The sequence below is a fragment of the Oncorhynchus keta genome, chromosome 7 (genome assembly GCF_023373465.1).
Source record: "Oncorhynchus keta strain PuntledgeMale-10-30-2019 chromosome 7, Oket_V2, whole genome shotgun sequence".
NCBI classification, from domain to species: domain Eukaryota; kingdom Metazoa; phylum Chordata; class Actinopteri; order Salmoniformes; family Salmonidae; genus Oncorhynchus; species Oncorhynchus keta.
Window position 1 is genome coordinate 28,960,534 of NC_068427.1, and position 17,074 is coordinate 28,977,607.

The 17,074-nt window shown below is 43.5% G+C and overlaps 1 protein-coding gene across 4 annotated transcripts in view; it reads left to right on the forward strand.

The window, feature by feature from the left end:
- The window catches only part of LOC118378431 (GRIP and coiled-coil domain-containing protein 2-like), a 59,856-nt gene extending 43,495 nt beyond the window's left edge, over positions 1-16,361 (forward strand). For all 4 annotated transcript variants that reach the window (XM_052522437.1, XM_052522438.1, XM_052522439.1 and 1 more), the window contains exons 17-23: positions 4,141-4,262; positions 4,367-4,543; positions 4,649-4,857; positions 5,838-6,044; positions 8,034-8,173; positions 8,251-8,452; positions 14,883-16,361. In XM_052522437.1, the coding sequence (XP_052378397.1) occupies positions 4,141-4,262; positions 4,367-4,543; positions 4,649-4,857; positions 5,838-6,044; positions 8,034-8,173; positions 8,251-8,452; positions 14,883-14,956 (1,131 nt within the window). In that variant the 3' untranslated portion in view covers positions 14,957-16,361. The remainder of the gene's footprint in view (positions 1-4,140; positions 4,263-4,366; positions 4,544-4,648; positions 4,858-5,837; positions 6,045-8,033; positions 8,174-8,250; positions 8,453-14,882) is intronic.
- The last annotated feature ends 713 nt before the right edge of the window (positions 16,362-17,074 follow it).

Sequence of the window (17,074 nt, forward strand, 5' to 3'; positions counted from 1 at the left end):
ATGTTTTTTTTTTTACAAATAGACGTGATCATGTCTCAATGTAATCAGGATATGAAATTGTTTAAAAAAACAAAAACATTTTGAATGCAATCTCTTTTTGGGCTTAGTTGTGGTCAATTTGCAGTGTACACATTTTATTATTTTTTATTTTATTTCACCTTTTATTTAACCAGATAGGCCAGTTGAGAACAAGTTCTCATTTACAACTGCGACCTGGCCAAGATAAAGCACAGCAGTGCGACACAAACAACAACAGAGTTACACATGAGATAAGCAAACGTACAGTCAATAACACAATAGAAAAGTCTATATACAGTGTGTGCAAATGTAGTAGGATAAGGGAGATAAGGCAATAAATTGGCCATAATGCCGAAATATTTACAATTGAGAAATTAAACACTGGAGTGATGGATGTGCAGAAGATGAATGTGCAAGTAGAGATACTGGGGTGCAAAGGAGCAAAAAAATAAATAACAATATGGGGATGAGGTAGTTGGATGGGCTATTTACAAATGGGCTATGTACAGCTGCAATTATCTGTAAGCTGCTCTGACAGCTGATGCTTAAAATTAGTGAGCAAGATATGAGTCTCCAGCTTCAGTGATTTTTTTTTGCAATTAGTTCCAGTCATTGGCAGCAGAGAAATGGAAGGAAAGGCAGCCAAAGGAGGAATTGGCTTTGGGGATGACCAGTGAAATATACCTGCTGGAGCGTGTGCTATGGGTGGGTGCTGCTATGGTGACCAGTGAGCTGAGATAAGGCGGGGCTTTACCTAGCAAAGACTTATAGATGACCTGGAGCCAGTGGGTTTGGCGACGAATATGACGCAAGGGCCAGCCAACGAGAGCATACAGGTCGCAATGGTGGGTAGTATATGGGGCTTTGGTGACAACGGATGGCACTGTGATAGACTGCATCCAATTTGCTGAGTAGAGTGTTGGAGGCTATTTTGTAAATGACATCGCCAAAGTCAAAGATCAGTAGGATAGTCAGTTTTACGAGGGTATGTTTAGCAGCTTGAGTTAAGGATGCTTTGTTTCCGAAATGGGAAGCCGATTCTAGATTTAATTTTGGATTGGAGATGGTTAATGTGAGTCTGGAAGGAGAGTTTCCAGTGTAACCAGACAGCTAGGTATTTGTAGTTGTCCACATATTCTAAGTCAGAACCTTCCAGAGTAGTGATGCTAGTCAGGCGGGTGGGTGTGGGCAGTGATCGGTTGAAGAGCATGCATTTAGTTTTACTAGCATTTAAGAGCAGTTGGAGGCTACAGAAGGAATGTTGTATGGCATTGAAGCTTGTTTGGAGGTTTAGTAGCACAGTGTCCAAAGAAGGGCCAGATATATACAGAATGGTATCGTCTGCGTAGAGGTGGATCAGAGAATCACCAGCAGCAAGAGCGACATCATTGATGTATACAGAGAAAAGAGTCAGCCGAGAGTTGAACCCTGTGGCACCCCCATAGACTGCCAGAGGCCCAGACAACAGGCCCTCCGATTTGACACACTGAACTCTATCTGAGAAGTAGTTGGTGAACCAGGCGAGGCAGTCATTTCAGAAACCAAGGCTGTTGAGTCTGCCGATAAGAATGAGGTGATAGACAGAGTCGAAAGCCTTGGCCAGGTCGATGAATATGGCTGCACAGTATTGTCTTTTATCGATGGTGGTTATGCTATCATTTAGGACCTTGAGCGTGGCTGAGTTGCACACATGACCAGCTTGGAAACCAGATTGGATAGCGGAGAAGGTGCGGTGGGATTCGAAATGGTTGGTGATCTGTTTGTTAACTTGGCTTTCGAAGACTTTAGAAAGGCAGGGTAGGATAGATATCGGTCTGTAACAGTTTGGGTCTAGAGTGTCTCCCCTTTGAAGAGGGGGATGACCTTGGCAGCTTAACAATCTTTGGGGATCTCAGACGATACGAAAGAGAGGTTGAACAGACTCGTAATAGGGGTTGCAACAATTGCGGCGGATAATTTTCGAAAGAGAGGGTCCAGATTGTCTAGACTAGCTGATTTGTAGGGGTCCAGATTTTTCAGCTCTTTCAGAACACCAGCTGTTTGGATTTGGGTGAAGGAGAAATGGGGGAGGCTTGGGCCAGTTGCTGTGGAAGGTGAAGGGCTGTTGACCGGGGTTGGGGTAGCCAGGTGGAAAGCACGGCCAGACGTAGAATAATGCTTATTGAAATTCTCAATTATCGTGGATTTATCAGTGGTGTCAGTGTTTTCTAGCCTCAGTGAGGTGGGCAGCTGGAAGGAGGTGCTCTTATTCTCCATGGACTTTAGTGTCCCAGAACTTTTTGGAGTTTGTGCTACAGGATGCAAATTTCTGTTTGAAAAAGCTAGCCTTTGCTTTCCTAACTTCCCTGAAAAGTTGCATATCGTAGGGGCTATTCGATGCTAATGCAGAACGCCACAGGATGTTTTTGTGATGGTCAAGGGCAGTCCGGTCTGGAGAGAACCAATGGCTATGTCTGTTCCTGGTTCTACATTTTATGAACGGGGCATGCTTATTTAAGATGGTGAGGAAAGCACTTCTAAAGAACAACCAGGAGGTCAATATCCTTTCAGGATACCCGGATTATAATGACATTGCCGACAAAGTATTTATACCGCTTGAATTATTCCACATTTTGTTGCCTGAATTCAAAATGGTTTAAATGTTTTTTTCTCTCACCTATCTAGACAAAACCCAATAATGTTAAAGTGAAAGCATGTTTTTAGACATGTTTGTTAATTTATTGACAATTAAATATCTAATTGACATAATATCTAAATATCTCATTTCCATAAGTATTCACTCCCCTGAGTCAATACTTTGTAGAAGCACCTTTGGCAGTGATTACAGCTGTGTATTTCTGGGTAATTCTCTAAAAGCTTTCTCACCTGGATTGTGCAACATTTGCCCATTTTATTATTTTCAAAATAATTCAAGCTCTGTCAGATTGGTTGTTGATAATTATTATACTTGAGGTCTTTCCAAAGATTTTCATGTAGATTTAAGTCACAGCTGTAACTCTGCCACTGAGGAAGATTCACTGTCTTCTTGGTAAGCAACTCCAGTGTAGATTTGGCCTTGTGTTTTAGGTTATTGTCCTGCTGAAAGGTGAATTCATCTCCCCTTTTTCCTCTAGGATTCTGCCTGTTCTTAGCTCCATTTGGTTTATTTTTATCCTGAAAAACTCCCCAGTCCTTACTATTACAAGCAAACCCATCACATTATGGAGCCACCACTTTGCTTGAAAATATATTTTTTAAATTCTGTACAGGCTTCTTTTTCACTTTGTCAATTAGGTTAGTATTGTGGAGTAACTACAATGTTGTTGATCCATCTTCAGTTTTCTCCTATCACATCCATTAAACTCTAACTGTTTTAAAGTCACCATTGGCCTCATGGTGAAATCCTTCAGCGGGTTCCTTCCTCCAACAACTGAGTGTTGAAGGGGGCCTTTATCTTTCTAGTGATTGGGTGTGTTGATAAGCCATCCAAAGTGTCATTAATAACTTCACCGTCCTCAGAGATATTCGATGCCTGCTTTTTAAATGTTTGCTTATCTACAAATAGGTGCCCTCCTTCTTTGTGAGGCATTGGAAAACCTCCCTGGTCTTTATGGTTGAACCTGTGTTTGAAATTCAGTACCAAATTGAGGGACCTTACAATTATCTGTATTTGTGGGGTACACAGATGAGGTAGTCATTAAAACATCATGTTAAACACTATCATTGCACACAGAGTGAGTCCATGCAACTTATTGTGTGTTGTTAAGCAAATTTCTACTCCTGAATTTATTCAGACTTGCCATAATAAAGGGTTTGAATACTTATTGACTCAAGACATTTCAGTTTTTCATTTGTTATTAATTTATAAACATTTGCGAAAACATAATTCCACTTTGGCACTGTATGTTCCAGCCCCGCGACCATTTGCTCTGACATAAACTGTCTCGATGCTGAATGTAGTTGCCTGCCCCTGCTATACACTGTCATATTTATAGCTGCTGATCTGCAGAAACACACCTAATTACACTTCAGTGTGAAAATAGAGATACCGGTAGCACGTAATATGTGTGCTTACAAACAGGTTGTTAAGCATTTTAATTCATTACAACTTCAATCAATGTGTGATGTGTATTCTGTTTCCAGGCTGAGCTGTCATTTGTCACTACTGAGTTTGACAGCTATAAGGTCAGAGTTCACAATGTCCTCAAACAGCAGAAGAACAAGAGTTCGGCCCAGAGTGACGGACACGCCACCAGACAGGAGAGGTATAGCTACAGATGCTGTGTGTGTGTGTGTGTGTGTGTGTGTGTGTTATATGGTGACATATTTGATGTGTGTTATATGATGATAATGTGTGTGTGTGTGACAGAGAGCAGATGGAGTCCATGGTGGACCAGTATAAAGCCAAGCTGCAGGACAGTCAGCAGAGTCTGGCGGTGAGCACTGCAGAGTTCCAACAGCTCCAGATGGAACACGACACACTACTGGAACGACACAACAAGATACTGCAGGAGACCGTAACTAAAGAGGCTGAACTCAGAGAGCGGTGTGTGGAGGAGTAACCTTGCCTGAAGACTTGTATTAGCTCCCAGAGCTCATGCCTTTAGCTCGGTGGGTTAATGTTTCCCATCTCTCCTTTATCTTCCTCCAGACTCCTGTCTCTCCAGGCAGAGAGTATGTCGCTGCGGACAGAGCTTGCCCAGACGGTGGGTCAACTTACCTCCCAGGCCGACGCCCAACGCTCAGGGTTCCGGGAGCAGATCCGCCACCTTCAGGACGAACACAGAACTACAGTAGAGACCCTGCAGAACCAGATGACCCGGCTGGAGAACCAACTATTCACATTGCAGAGCCAGACCGGTAAGACTAGAGAGGCTGAGGATTGGGTTGAGAGTGGGAAAGAATAGAGTGCGGTTCTGGAGAGGCAAAGAGAGGAGGGGGGGTGAGTGTTGGGTTCGAGAGCCAGCAGAGAGTGAGAAGGGGATGGAGACCAGGGGAAGGGTAGAGAGAGGGGTTGTGAGTTGAGCATGAGAGAGCAGAGCTGATAGACCTTATATCACCTTCCACACAGGGGCCCTCTGGAGCCACTTGGTGTAAACACACACTCCATCTATCTCTCTACCTTTTTCATCTTACTCGTCTAGTGTGGTAGTGCAGCTGTTTAGAGATGAGAGAGCTGAGTGAGAGGGGACTTCCTTCATCTCAGCCTGGCCAGGTGTTAGTGTGAAGGCTACAAAGAGCCCATCCAGCCTTAACCAGCCCTGCTCTGCCCGCCCCTCTGGGTAGCACCAGCACACTGGCATCTGGAGAGCCTGGTCGTTAGTGCCACCCTAACACAAAAGTTGGGCGCAGTTGCACTTCTGGAGACTGCAAGGCTGGATCCCTTCTTATAATCAGAAATAACTTCTGCTTCTTGTCTCTCTTCCTTCATCTTCACTGAACCATAAACGGTTTAAGATTTGATTGAATCTTCAAGTGCAAGTTAGGGTCAAGAGGTTCCAGAGTGACTCCACCACTGTGGGTATTCTCTAGGGTGTGAAGAGCAGGGTGGGCTGCAGGTGGTTTTACCCACACATCTCTCATACTCCCTCTCTGTCCATCAATCAGACACCCACCCTATTTCTTTCTCTACCTCTCTCTCACACAGATACATACACCTACCAATATGAAGTCCGCTCCTTTTCAGCAGTTATTTTTATCATCCTCTGTTCATGAACTTATCTAAGCCCTGTATGCTTCTTGATTTCACACCAGCACCCTCTCAAGGTGAAGTAGGGAATTACAGTGTTGTACTCTGCCCGGCTAGATATGTGTTGTCTTACTCTCTCTCCACCGTCCAGCTCCAGTCCAGACCAGTCGTAAGCCAGTGGTGGACCGCCGGTCTGTGGACCAGGGGGCGATGGGGGGGCTGGGCCTCAGTGACCTCCAGTCCATGGCTAGAGAGGAGGGGGAGGGCATGGAGACCACTGAGACAGAGTCCCTGTCCCTCCCACACACACCCCTACCCTCACTGGAGCATCTACTCACCTCCCCAGACCCCAAACAGGGTAGGAGTTTGTGTCCATGCTTGATTTCAATGGATACATACTAGAGGTCGACCAATTATGATTTTTCAATGCCGATACCGATTTATTGGAGGACCAAAAAAAGCCGATACCGATTACTCGGCCGACTTTAAAAATGTTAAATAAAATAAAAACGTTTTTTATTTTTTATAATGACAGTTACAACAATACTGAATGAACACTTATTTTAACTTAATATAATACATTAAAAAATACATTTAGCCTCAAATAAATAATGAAACATGTTCAATTTGGTTTAAATAATGCAAAAACAAAGTGTTGGAGAAGTAAAAGTGCAATATGTGCCATGTAAGAAAGCTAATGTTTAAGTTCCTTGCTCAGAACATGAGAACATATCAAAGCTGGTGGTTCCTTTAAACACGAGTCTTCAATATTCCTATGTAAGAGGTTTTAGGTTGTAGTTAATATAGTATTTATAGGACTATTTCTCTCTATACGATTTGTATTTCATATACCTTTGACTATTGGATGTTCTTATAGGCACTATAGTATTGCCAGTGTAACAGTATAGCTTCCGTCCCTCTCCTCGCCCCTACCTGGGCTCGAACCAGGAACACATCGACAACAGCCACCCTCGAAGCAGCGTTACCCATCGCTCAACAAAAGCAGCGTTACCTATGCAGAGCAAGGGGAACAACTACTCCAAGGTCTCAGAGCAAGTGACGTTTGAAACGCTATTAGCGCACACCCAGCTAACTAGCTAGCCATTTCACATCGGTTACACCAGCCATTAGGCTGATAGGCTTGAAGTCATAAACATGGCTGTGCTTACGAAGAGCTGCTGGCAAAACGCACGAAAGTGCTGTTTGAATGAATGCTTACGAGACTGCTGGTGCCTACCATCATTCAGTCAGACTACTCTGTCAAATCATAGACTTAATTATAACATAATAACACACAGAAATACGAGATTGATATGGTTGAATCCGGAAACTATCATCTCAAAAACAAGAGGTTTATTATTTCAGTGAAATACGGAACCGTTCGGTAATTTATCTAACGGGTGGCATCCATAAGTCTAAATGTTCTTGTTACATTGCACAACCTTCAATGTTATGTCATAATTACGTAAAATTCTGGCAAATTAGTTCGCAATGAGCCAGACTGCCCAAACTGTTGCATATACCCTGACTCTGCGTGCAATGAACGCAAGAGAAATGACACAATTTCACCTGGTTAATATTGCCTGCTAACCTGGATTTCTTTTAGCTAAATATGCAGGTTTAAAAATATATACTTCTGTGTAATGATTTTAAATAATGATTTTAAGAAAGGCATTGGTGTTTATGGTTAGGTACAGTCGTCCAACGATTGTGCTTTTTTCGAAAATGCGCTTTTGTTAAATCATTCCCCAGCGTTGCATCGATTATATGCAACACAGGACACGCTAGATAAACTAGTAATATCATCAACCACGTGTAGTTATAACTAGTGATTATGACCGATTGATTGTTTTTTTTATAAGATAAGTTTAATTCTAGCTAGCAACTTACCTTGGCTTCTACTGCATTTGTGTAACAGGCAGTCTCCTCGTGGAGTGTAATGAGAGGCAGGTGGTTAGAGCGTTGGATTAGTTAACTGGAAGGTTGCAAGAATGGATCCCCCGAGCTGACAAGGTGAAAATCTGTTGTTCTGCCCCTGAACAAGGCAGTTGACCCACCGTTCCTAGGCCGTCATTGAAAATAAGAATGTGTTCTTAACTGACTTGCCTAGTTAAATAAAGGAATTAAAAAAAATTAAATGAGCAAAATCGGTGCCCAAAAATACCGATTTCCGATTGTTATGAAAACTTGAAATCGGGACTAATTAATCGTCCGTTCCAATTAATCGGTCGACCTCTAATACATACTGTAGTTGGTTTTGTTCCCACAAGAGACATGTATTTAAGATACTGTGTCTTTGAATACACCTGTCTGCTAAAGGAGCATTTGTCTGTGTGATTGGTTTCAGAGCCGTTTGTGTGGCAGGTGGAGCCGACTAAAGAGGAGTTAAGTCAGAAGTTGGCCACAGCTACACGCAGTATGGAACACATGAACATGCTACTGCATGAGACCGAGGCTACCAACGCTGTTCTGATGGAACAGGTCAATGTATGTACACTCACTCAATCACACACACACGCACGCACGCATGCATTCATACTGTGTCGGTGTTCTTTTTTCTGTAGCTGTTGAAGTCTGAGGTGCGTCGTCTGGAGCGTAACCATGAGAGGGAGAAGAGTGTAGCCAACCTGGAGTATCTGAAGAATGTCCTCCTGCAGTTCATCTTCCTGCAGTCAGGCAGCGAGAGACGGGCTCTACTCCCCGTCATACACACCATGTTACAACTCAGCCCTGAGGAGAAGAATAAACTGGCTGCTATCGCAATGGGTAGGTATACACACACACACACACACACACTGTATACACACCCACATACACACACACACACACTGTATACACACACACTGTATACACAGACACACCCACATACACACACACATACTGTATACACACACACACACACACACACACAGAAACACACATACTGTATACACACACACACACACACACACACATACACGCGGGGGCGTATGCCTCATGACTAACGAGACATGGTGTGATGAAAGAAACATACAGGAACTCAAATCCTTCTGTTCACCTGATTTAGAATTCCTCACAATCAAATGTAGACCGCATTATCTACCAAGAGAATTCTCTTCGATTATAATCACAGCCGTATATATCCCCCCCCAAGCAGACACATCGATGGCTCTGAACGAACTTTATTTAACTCTTTGCAAACTGGAAACCATTTATCCGGAGGCTGCATTCATTGTAGCTGGGGATTTTAACAAAGTTAATCTGAAAACAAGACTCCCTAAATTTTATCAGCATATCGATTGCGCAACCAGGGGTGGTAAAACCTTGGATCATTGTTACTCTAACTTCCGCGACGCATATAAGGCCCTGCCCCTTTCGGAAAAGCTGACCACGACTCCATTTTGTTGATCCCTGCCTACAGACAGAAACTAAAACAAGAGGCTCCCACGCTGAGGTCTGTCCAACGCTGGTCTGACCAAGCTGACTCCACACTCCAAGACTGCTTCCATCACGTGGACTGGGACATGTTTCGTATTGCGTCAGATAAAAATATTGACGAATACGCTGATTCGGTGTGCGAGTTCATTAGAACGTGCGTTGAAGATGTCGTTCCCATAGCAACGATAAAAACATTCCCTAACCAGAAACCGTGGATTGATGGCAGCATTCGAGTGAAACTGAAAGCGCGAACCACTGCTTTTAATCAGGGCAAGGTGTCTGGTAACATGACCGAATACAAACAGTGCAGCTATTCCCTCCGCAAGGCTATCAAACAAGCTAAGCGTCAGTACAGAGACAAAGTAGAATCTCAATTCAACGGCTCAGAGACAAGAGGCATGTGGCAGGGTCTACAGTCAATCACGGACTACAAGAAGAAACCCAGCCCAGTCACGGACCAGGATGTCTTGCTCCCAGGCAGACTAAATAACTTTTTTGCCCGCTTTGAGGACAATACAGTGCCACTGACACGGCCTGCAACGAAAACATGCGGTCTCTCCTTCACTGAGTAAGACATTTAAACGTGTTAACCCTCGCAAGGCTGCAGGCCCAGACGGCATCCCCAGCCGCGCCCTCAGAGCATGCGCAAACCAGCTGGCCGGTGTGTTTACGGACATATTCAATCAATCCCTATACCAGTCTGCTGTTCCCACATGCTTCAAGAGGGCCACCATTGTTCCTGTTCCCAAGAAAGCTAAGGTAACTGAGCTAAACGACTACCACCCCGTAGCACTCACTTCCGTCATCATGAAGTGCTTTGAGAGACTAGTCAAGGACCATATCACCTCCACCCTACCTGACACCCTAGACCCACTCCAATTTGCTTACCGCCCAAATAGGTCCACAGACGATGCAATCTCAACCACACTGCACACTGCCCTAACCCACCTGGACAAGAGGAATACCTATGTGAGAATGCTGTTCATCGACTACAGCTCGGCATTCAACACCATAGTACCCTCCAAGCTCGTCATCAAGCTCGAGACCCTGGGTCTCGACCCCGCCCTGTGCAACTGGGTACTGGACTTCCTGACGGGCCGCCCCCAGGTGGTGAGGGTAGGCAACATCTCCTCCCCGCTGATCCTCAACACGGGGCCCCACAAGGGTGCGTTCTGAGCCCTCTCCTGTACTCCCTGTTCACCCACGACTGCGTGGCCACGCACGCTCCAACTCAATCATCAAGTTTGCGGACGACACAACAGTGGTAGGCTTGATTACCAACAACGACGAGACGGCCTACAGGGAGGAGGTGAGGGCCCTCGGAGTGTGGTGTCAGGAAAATAACCTCACACTCAACGTCAACAAAACTAAGGAGATGATTGTGGACTTCAGGAAACAGCAGAGGGAGTACCCCCCTATCCACATCGACGGAACAGTAGTGGAGAGGGTAGCAAGTTTTAAGTTCCTCGGCATACACATCACAGACAAACTGAATTGATCCACTCACACAGACAGCGTCGTGAAGAAGGCGCAGCAGCGCCTCTTCAACCTCAGGAGGCTGAAGAAATTCGGCTTGTCACCAAAAGCACTCACAAACTTCTACAGATGCACAATCGAGAGCATCCTGGCGGGCTGTATCACCGCCTGGTACGGCAACTGCTCCGCCCTCAACCGTAAGGCTCTCCAGAGGGTAGTGAAATCTGCACAACGCATCACCGGGGGAAAACTACCTGCCCTCCAGGACACCTACACCACCCGATGTTACAGGAAGGCCATAAAGATCATCAAGTACATCAACCACCCGAGCCACTGCCTGTTCACCCCGCTATCATCCAGAAGGCGAGGTCAGTACAGGTGCATCAAAGCTGGGACCGAGAGACTGAAAAACAGCTTCTATCTCAAGGCCATCAGACTGTTAAACAGCCACCACTAACATTGAGTGGCTGCTGCCAACACACTGACATTGACACTGACCCAACTCCAGCCACTTTAATAATGGGAATTGATGGGAAATTATGTAAATATATCACTAGCCACTTTAAACAATGCTACCTTATATAATGTTACTTACCCTACATTATTCATCTCATATGCATACGTATATAATGTACTCTATATCATCGACTGCATCCTTATGTAATACATGTATCACTAGCCACTGTAACTATGCCACTTTGTTTACTTTGTCTACATACTCATCTCATATGTATATACTGTACTCGATACCATCTACTGTATGCTGCCCCGTACCATCACTCATTCATATATCCTTATGTACATATTCTTTATCCCCTTACACTGTGTATAAGACAGTAGTTTTGGAATTGTTAGTTAGATTACTTGTTGGTTATTACTGCATTGTCGGAACTAGAAGCACAAGCATTTCGCTACACTCGCATTAACATCTGCTAACCATGTGTATGTGACAAATAAAATTTGATTTGATTTGACACACACACTGTATACACACACACACACACACTGTATACACAGACACACCCACATACAGACACACACACATACTGTATACACAGACACACACACACATACTGTATACACACACACACAGACACGTACACACACTGGATACACACGCACACACACTGTATACACACACACACACACACACACACACACACTGTATACACAGACAAACACACACACACACACACACACACACACACACACACTGTATATACAGACAAACACACACACACGCTGTACATACTCACACACACATTGTATACACAGACACTGTATACACAGACACCCACGCTGTACATACACACACATACACTCTCTCTCACACACACCCATCAATCTCTGTGTGAGTAGTACGTTGAGTGAAGTTGCAGAGACCTCTATGTTATGTACTTCAACATTGGAATGTTTAGTGCTGGGTACCCCAACTGGTGCCCCGCGGTTGATTTTTTTATTGGCTGAGAAATGTTTGAATTGTTGGACGTAAGACTGTAAATACCCAGCAAATTAGCTCCAAGTGATTTGTTCCAAATCTGTTCCAAAGTGTACAAAACATTGATATAGACTGACCAGGTGAAAGCTATGAAGTTTATTTGTCACTTGCACTGAATACGACAGGTCTACAGTGAAATGCTTACTTACAGGCTCTAACCAACAGTGCAATTTGTAAGTAAAAAAATAGGTATTAGGTGAACAATATATAAGTAAAGAAATAAAAACAACCGTGAAAATAACAGTAGAGGCTATATACAGGTGGTACCGGTACAGAGTCAATGTGCGGGGGCACCGGTTAGTCGGGCTAATTGAGGTAATATGTACATGTAGGTATAGTTAAAGTGACTATGCATAGATGATAAACAGAGATTAGCAGCAGTGTAAAAAAGTGGTTGGGGGGTGGGGTGGGACACAATGCTAATAGTCCAGGTAACCATTTGATTACCTGTTCAGGAGTCTTATGGCTTGGGGATAAACGTTGCCGAGAAGCCTTTTGGTCCTAGACTTGGTGCTCCGGTACTGCTTGATGTGTTGTAGCAGTGTAGATGAAGAGGAGGAGACGGGGTAAATAATGATTTTTAAGCCTTGAGTGTCATTCAGAGGGTGAATAGGAAAGGCAAAAGTTTTCAGTGTCTTTGAACGAGGTGTGGTAGTAGGTGCCAGGTGCACCGGTTTGTGTCAAGAACTGCAACACTGCTGGGATTTTCACACTCATCAGTTTCCCATGTGTATCAAGAATGGTCCACCACCCAAAGGACATCCAGCCAACTTGACACAACTCTAGGAAGCATTGAAGTCAACATGGGCCAGCATTCTTGTGGAATCCTTTCGACACCTTGTAGTGTCGATGCCCCGATGAATTGAAGCTGTTCTGAGGGGAAAAGCGGGTGCAAACTCAATATTAGAAAGGTGTTCCTAATGTTTTATGCACTCAGTGTATGTTATTGTATACAAAGGATTGAAATTGTTATGTTTTAGGCAAATATTATACGGAGTGGCTACAAATAAGGAGTTTATGTATCCCAATTTGCCCAGGCAAAAAAAAAATGGATATTTCTGCACATTTTACATAGGCAGCGGAGTGGGCAATCAGCTATGGAGTTGCGGTGCTCTGCTGCCACTCCCCCCTCTCCTCCTTGATTGCCTTTGTTTTTTTGTTTTTTTTTTCATCATCATTGAAAACATTTCCTAAGCTGCGCAAAAGGCAGACAGGCCGTCAAGTAGGGTTCTTTTTTTTCATCATCATTGAAATCATTTCCTAAGCTGCGCAAAAGGCAGACAGGCCGTCAAGTAGGGTTCTTTTTTTTCATCATCATTGAAATCATTTCCTAAGCTGCGCAGAAGGCAGACAGGCCGTCAAGTAGGGTTCTTTTTTTTCATCATCATTGAAATCATTTCCTAAGCTGCGCAAAAGGCAGACAGGCCGTCAAGTAGGGTTCTTTTTTTTCATCATCATTGAAATCATTTCCTAAGCTGCGCAAAAGGCAGACAGGCCGTCAAGTAGGGTTCTTTTTTTTCATCATCATTGAAATCATTTCCTAAGCTGCGCAGAAGGCAGACAGGCCGTCAAGTAGGGTTCTTTTTTTTCATCATCATTGAAATCATTTCCTAAGCTGCGCAAAAGGCAGACAGGCCGTCAAGTAGGGTTCTTTTTTTTCATCATCATTGAAAACATTTCCTAAGCTGCGCAGAAGGCAGACAGGCCGTCAAGTAGGGTTCTTTTTTTTCATCATCATTGAAAACATTTCCTAAGCTTCAAGTAGGGTTCTTTTTTCATCATCATTGAAAACATTTCCTAAGCTGCGCAGAAGGCAGACAGGCCGTCAAGTAGGGTTCTTTTTCATCATCATTGAAAACATTTCCTAAGCTTTAGGGTTTTTTTTTTTTCATCATCATTGAAAACATTTCCTAAGCTGCGCAGAAGGCAGACAGGCCGTCAAGTAGGGTTCTTTTTTTTCATCATCATTGAAAACATTTCCTAAGCTGCGCAGAAGGCAGACAGGCCGTCAAGTAGGGTTCTTTTTTTTCATCATCATTGAAAACATTTCCTAAGCTGCGCAGAAGGCAGACAGGCCGTCAAGTAGGGTTCTTTTTTTTCATCATCATTGAAAACATTTCCTAAGCTGCGCAGAAGGCAGACAGGCCGTCAAGTAGGGTTCTTTTTTTTCATCATCATTGAAATCATTTCCTAAGCTGCGCAAAAGGCAGACAGGCCGTCAAGTAGGGTTCTTTTTTTTCAGGAACTACGATATGGCAGCATCTATAAAGATTAGCCTACATCACACAAAATGCTAAATGTTTTTTATCCAAAGTGTAGGGACTGAGTCCTGCTTGTGCAATTGCAATACCCATTGCAACAGACAGACCGAGATGGTTGTAGCCTTTATAATATATGTTCTGGAATGTACGTTCAAATCGCTGCAGGGTTTTTATTAAAACTGTTCAGAAAGGAGACATGGGCTATATCATCATGGTTCAGAAGAGTGAAATGTGAAGGGGGGGGGGGAGCAGCAGCAGCAGCAACCTTAGAAAAATGTATGTGTGTGTAAAGTCACACATGTTCAGAACGTGATCCGGATCCTTGGCTTTAAGAAAGAGGTTTCCAGAAGAGGCAGGCAGGGCGAAAGCTCCTTATCCACGGCCAATATTATATCTGTCTGGGCTTCTTGCAATCAATTTGCTGTCTACTAATTATTTGTAATTATGTTTCCGGCCCCCTGACCATCCGCTCAAGAAAAAATTGGCCCGTGGCTGAATCTAGTTGTCCTACCTGTGTCTCTGAACCGGTCTCTTTTTGCTTCAGGTGAGGAGGAGGTGGGAGGAGCTAAAGGCTCAGGATGGACCTCCTACCTTCACAGCTGGTCTGGCATCAGATAAAGACATCAACTACTGCCATCTCACTACCTGCCTTCACTTTCATCTGATCAATTTGTCTGATCAACTGGAGTTATTGAAAAGTCTTCATATATTATTGATGATCATTAATCTACTTGAAATGAAGCAAGTGCTGATAGCAGCAAAACAAGCCGGTGCTCTTTTAACTGTTTAGTTACTGGACCGGTGATGATTCCTCAATGCCTCACATTCAATACTTAGTTTTTTTGTTTTTTATAATCCCCTCCATGCAGCGCCTAAGTTAAAATGGTTAATGAAGTGAACTATGACTGTGATGACACATTTCACTTAAGATCTAATGTACAGTGGTTAATCAACAATTATAACAATTCACACCTGTTTCGATGTATCAATATTACATACCAAAGAATGCTATGTTAATATGTAGGTACATAGTCTGTAATTGGTCAATATGTGTGTATATATAGTAATTATGTACTTGCAGTGAAATCACAATGTTATTGCAATGTGGGGCTGCTTTTTTTCAAGTTAACCAAACATGAAGAAAGGGTACTGGATATCAATGACTGGGTCAAATTGAGGCCTCTGCTCTGTCGTCCTATGGTTGTGCTTCATATCACATCATCATTTACAAACAGCTATCTGCACTTGAATTTACACATTTGGTAGACTAACACCAACTGTGACATGTATAGGAGTCACATTAGGCTCTCATTTACTATGACCAAGGCTGCGCCTGAAATTGTACTCTTATTTCCCATATATTGCACAATATTGGGATAAAGTGCCGGTTCAGATTTGGCTCGTCTCTTACCCAGAGTTATATGCTAATGTCATTGTTCTGTGTTATTCCTAAGGCATATTAATGAATGAGGCCAGTTGGGGACAAGTAATACATGGGAATAACTGAATGTACTCGTAATGAATAATTGTATATTTAAACCGGGAAAGTATAATGTTCGGCTATAAAATATGAATGATTACTGATGTTGAAAACTGGTGATGGTGTCCAGTCCTCACGGTTAAAGTTGATATCCCCTCTGGGTTAAGACATGATTTAGAAAAGGACACAAGTCAAAGTTAAGCATATGTTTTAGGTCAACCATTTTATATAAAAATGACCTGCAATCAGTAGCAAAACCACCATTCTTTTTCCTAAGAGATTATTTAACTGTGAATAAAGATGACAATTAATATATATGCTTTTTATTAATACATTTTTTTAAAACTTTCTTGGCCTGCCGCTACTCTTGTTCATCTAAAAATGTAATGTCTCATCTCAACTTTTTAAGTCACCCCAATTAAATGATTTTGAGGTAAATGTATGTAATATTTGGTCATTTAGAAAAAGTTCTATCATCTAAAGAAGTTACAGTATATACACTGCTCAAATAAATAAAGGGAACACTTAAACAACACAATGTAACTCTTAAGTCAATCGCACTTCTGTGAAATCAAACTGTCCACTTAGGAAGCAACACTGAGTGACAATAAATTTCACATGCTGTTGTGCAAATGAAATAGATAACAGGTGGAAATTATAGGCAATTAGCAAGACACCCCCAATAAAGGAGTGGTTCTGCAGGTGATAACCACAGACCACTTCTCAGTTCCTATGCTTCCTGGCTGATGTTTTGGTCACTTTTGAATGCTGGCGGTGCTTTCACTCTAGTGGTATCATGACACGGAGTCTACAACCCACACAAGTGGCTCAGGTAGTGCAGCTCATCCAGGATGGCACATCAATGCGAGCTGTGGCAAGAAGGTTTGCTGTGTCTGTCAGCGTGGTGTCCAGAGCATGGAGGTGCTACCAGGAGACAGGCCAGTACATCAGGAGACGTGGAGGGCAACTACCCAGCAGCAGGACCACTACCTCTGCCTTTGTGCAAGGAGGAGCAGGAGGAGTACTGCCAGAGCCCTGCAAATTTGCCACTGGTGCCCTGTGCTCTTCACAGATGAAAGCAGGTTCATACTGAGCACATGTGACAGTCTGGAGACGCCGTGGAGAACGTTCTGCTGCCTGCAACATCCTCCAGCATGACCGGTTTGGCGGTGGGTCAGTCATAGTGTGGGGTGGCATTTCTTTGGGGCGCCGCACAGCCCTCCATGTGCTCACCAGAGGTAGCCTGACTGCCATTA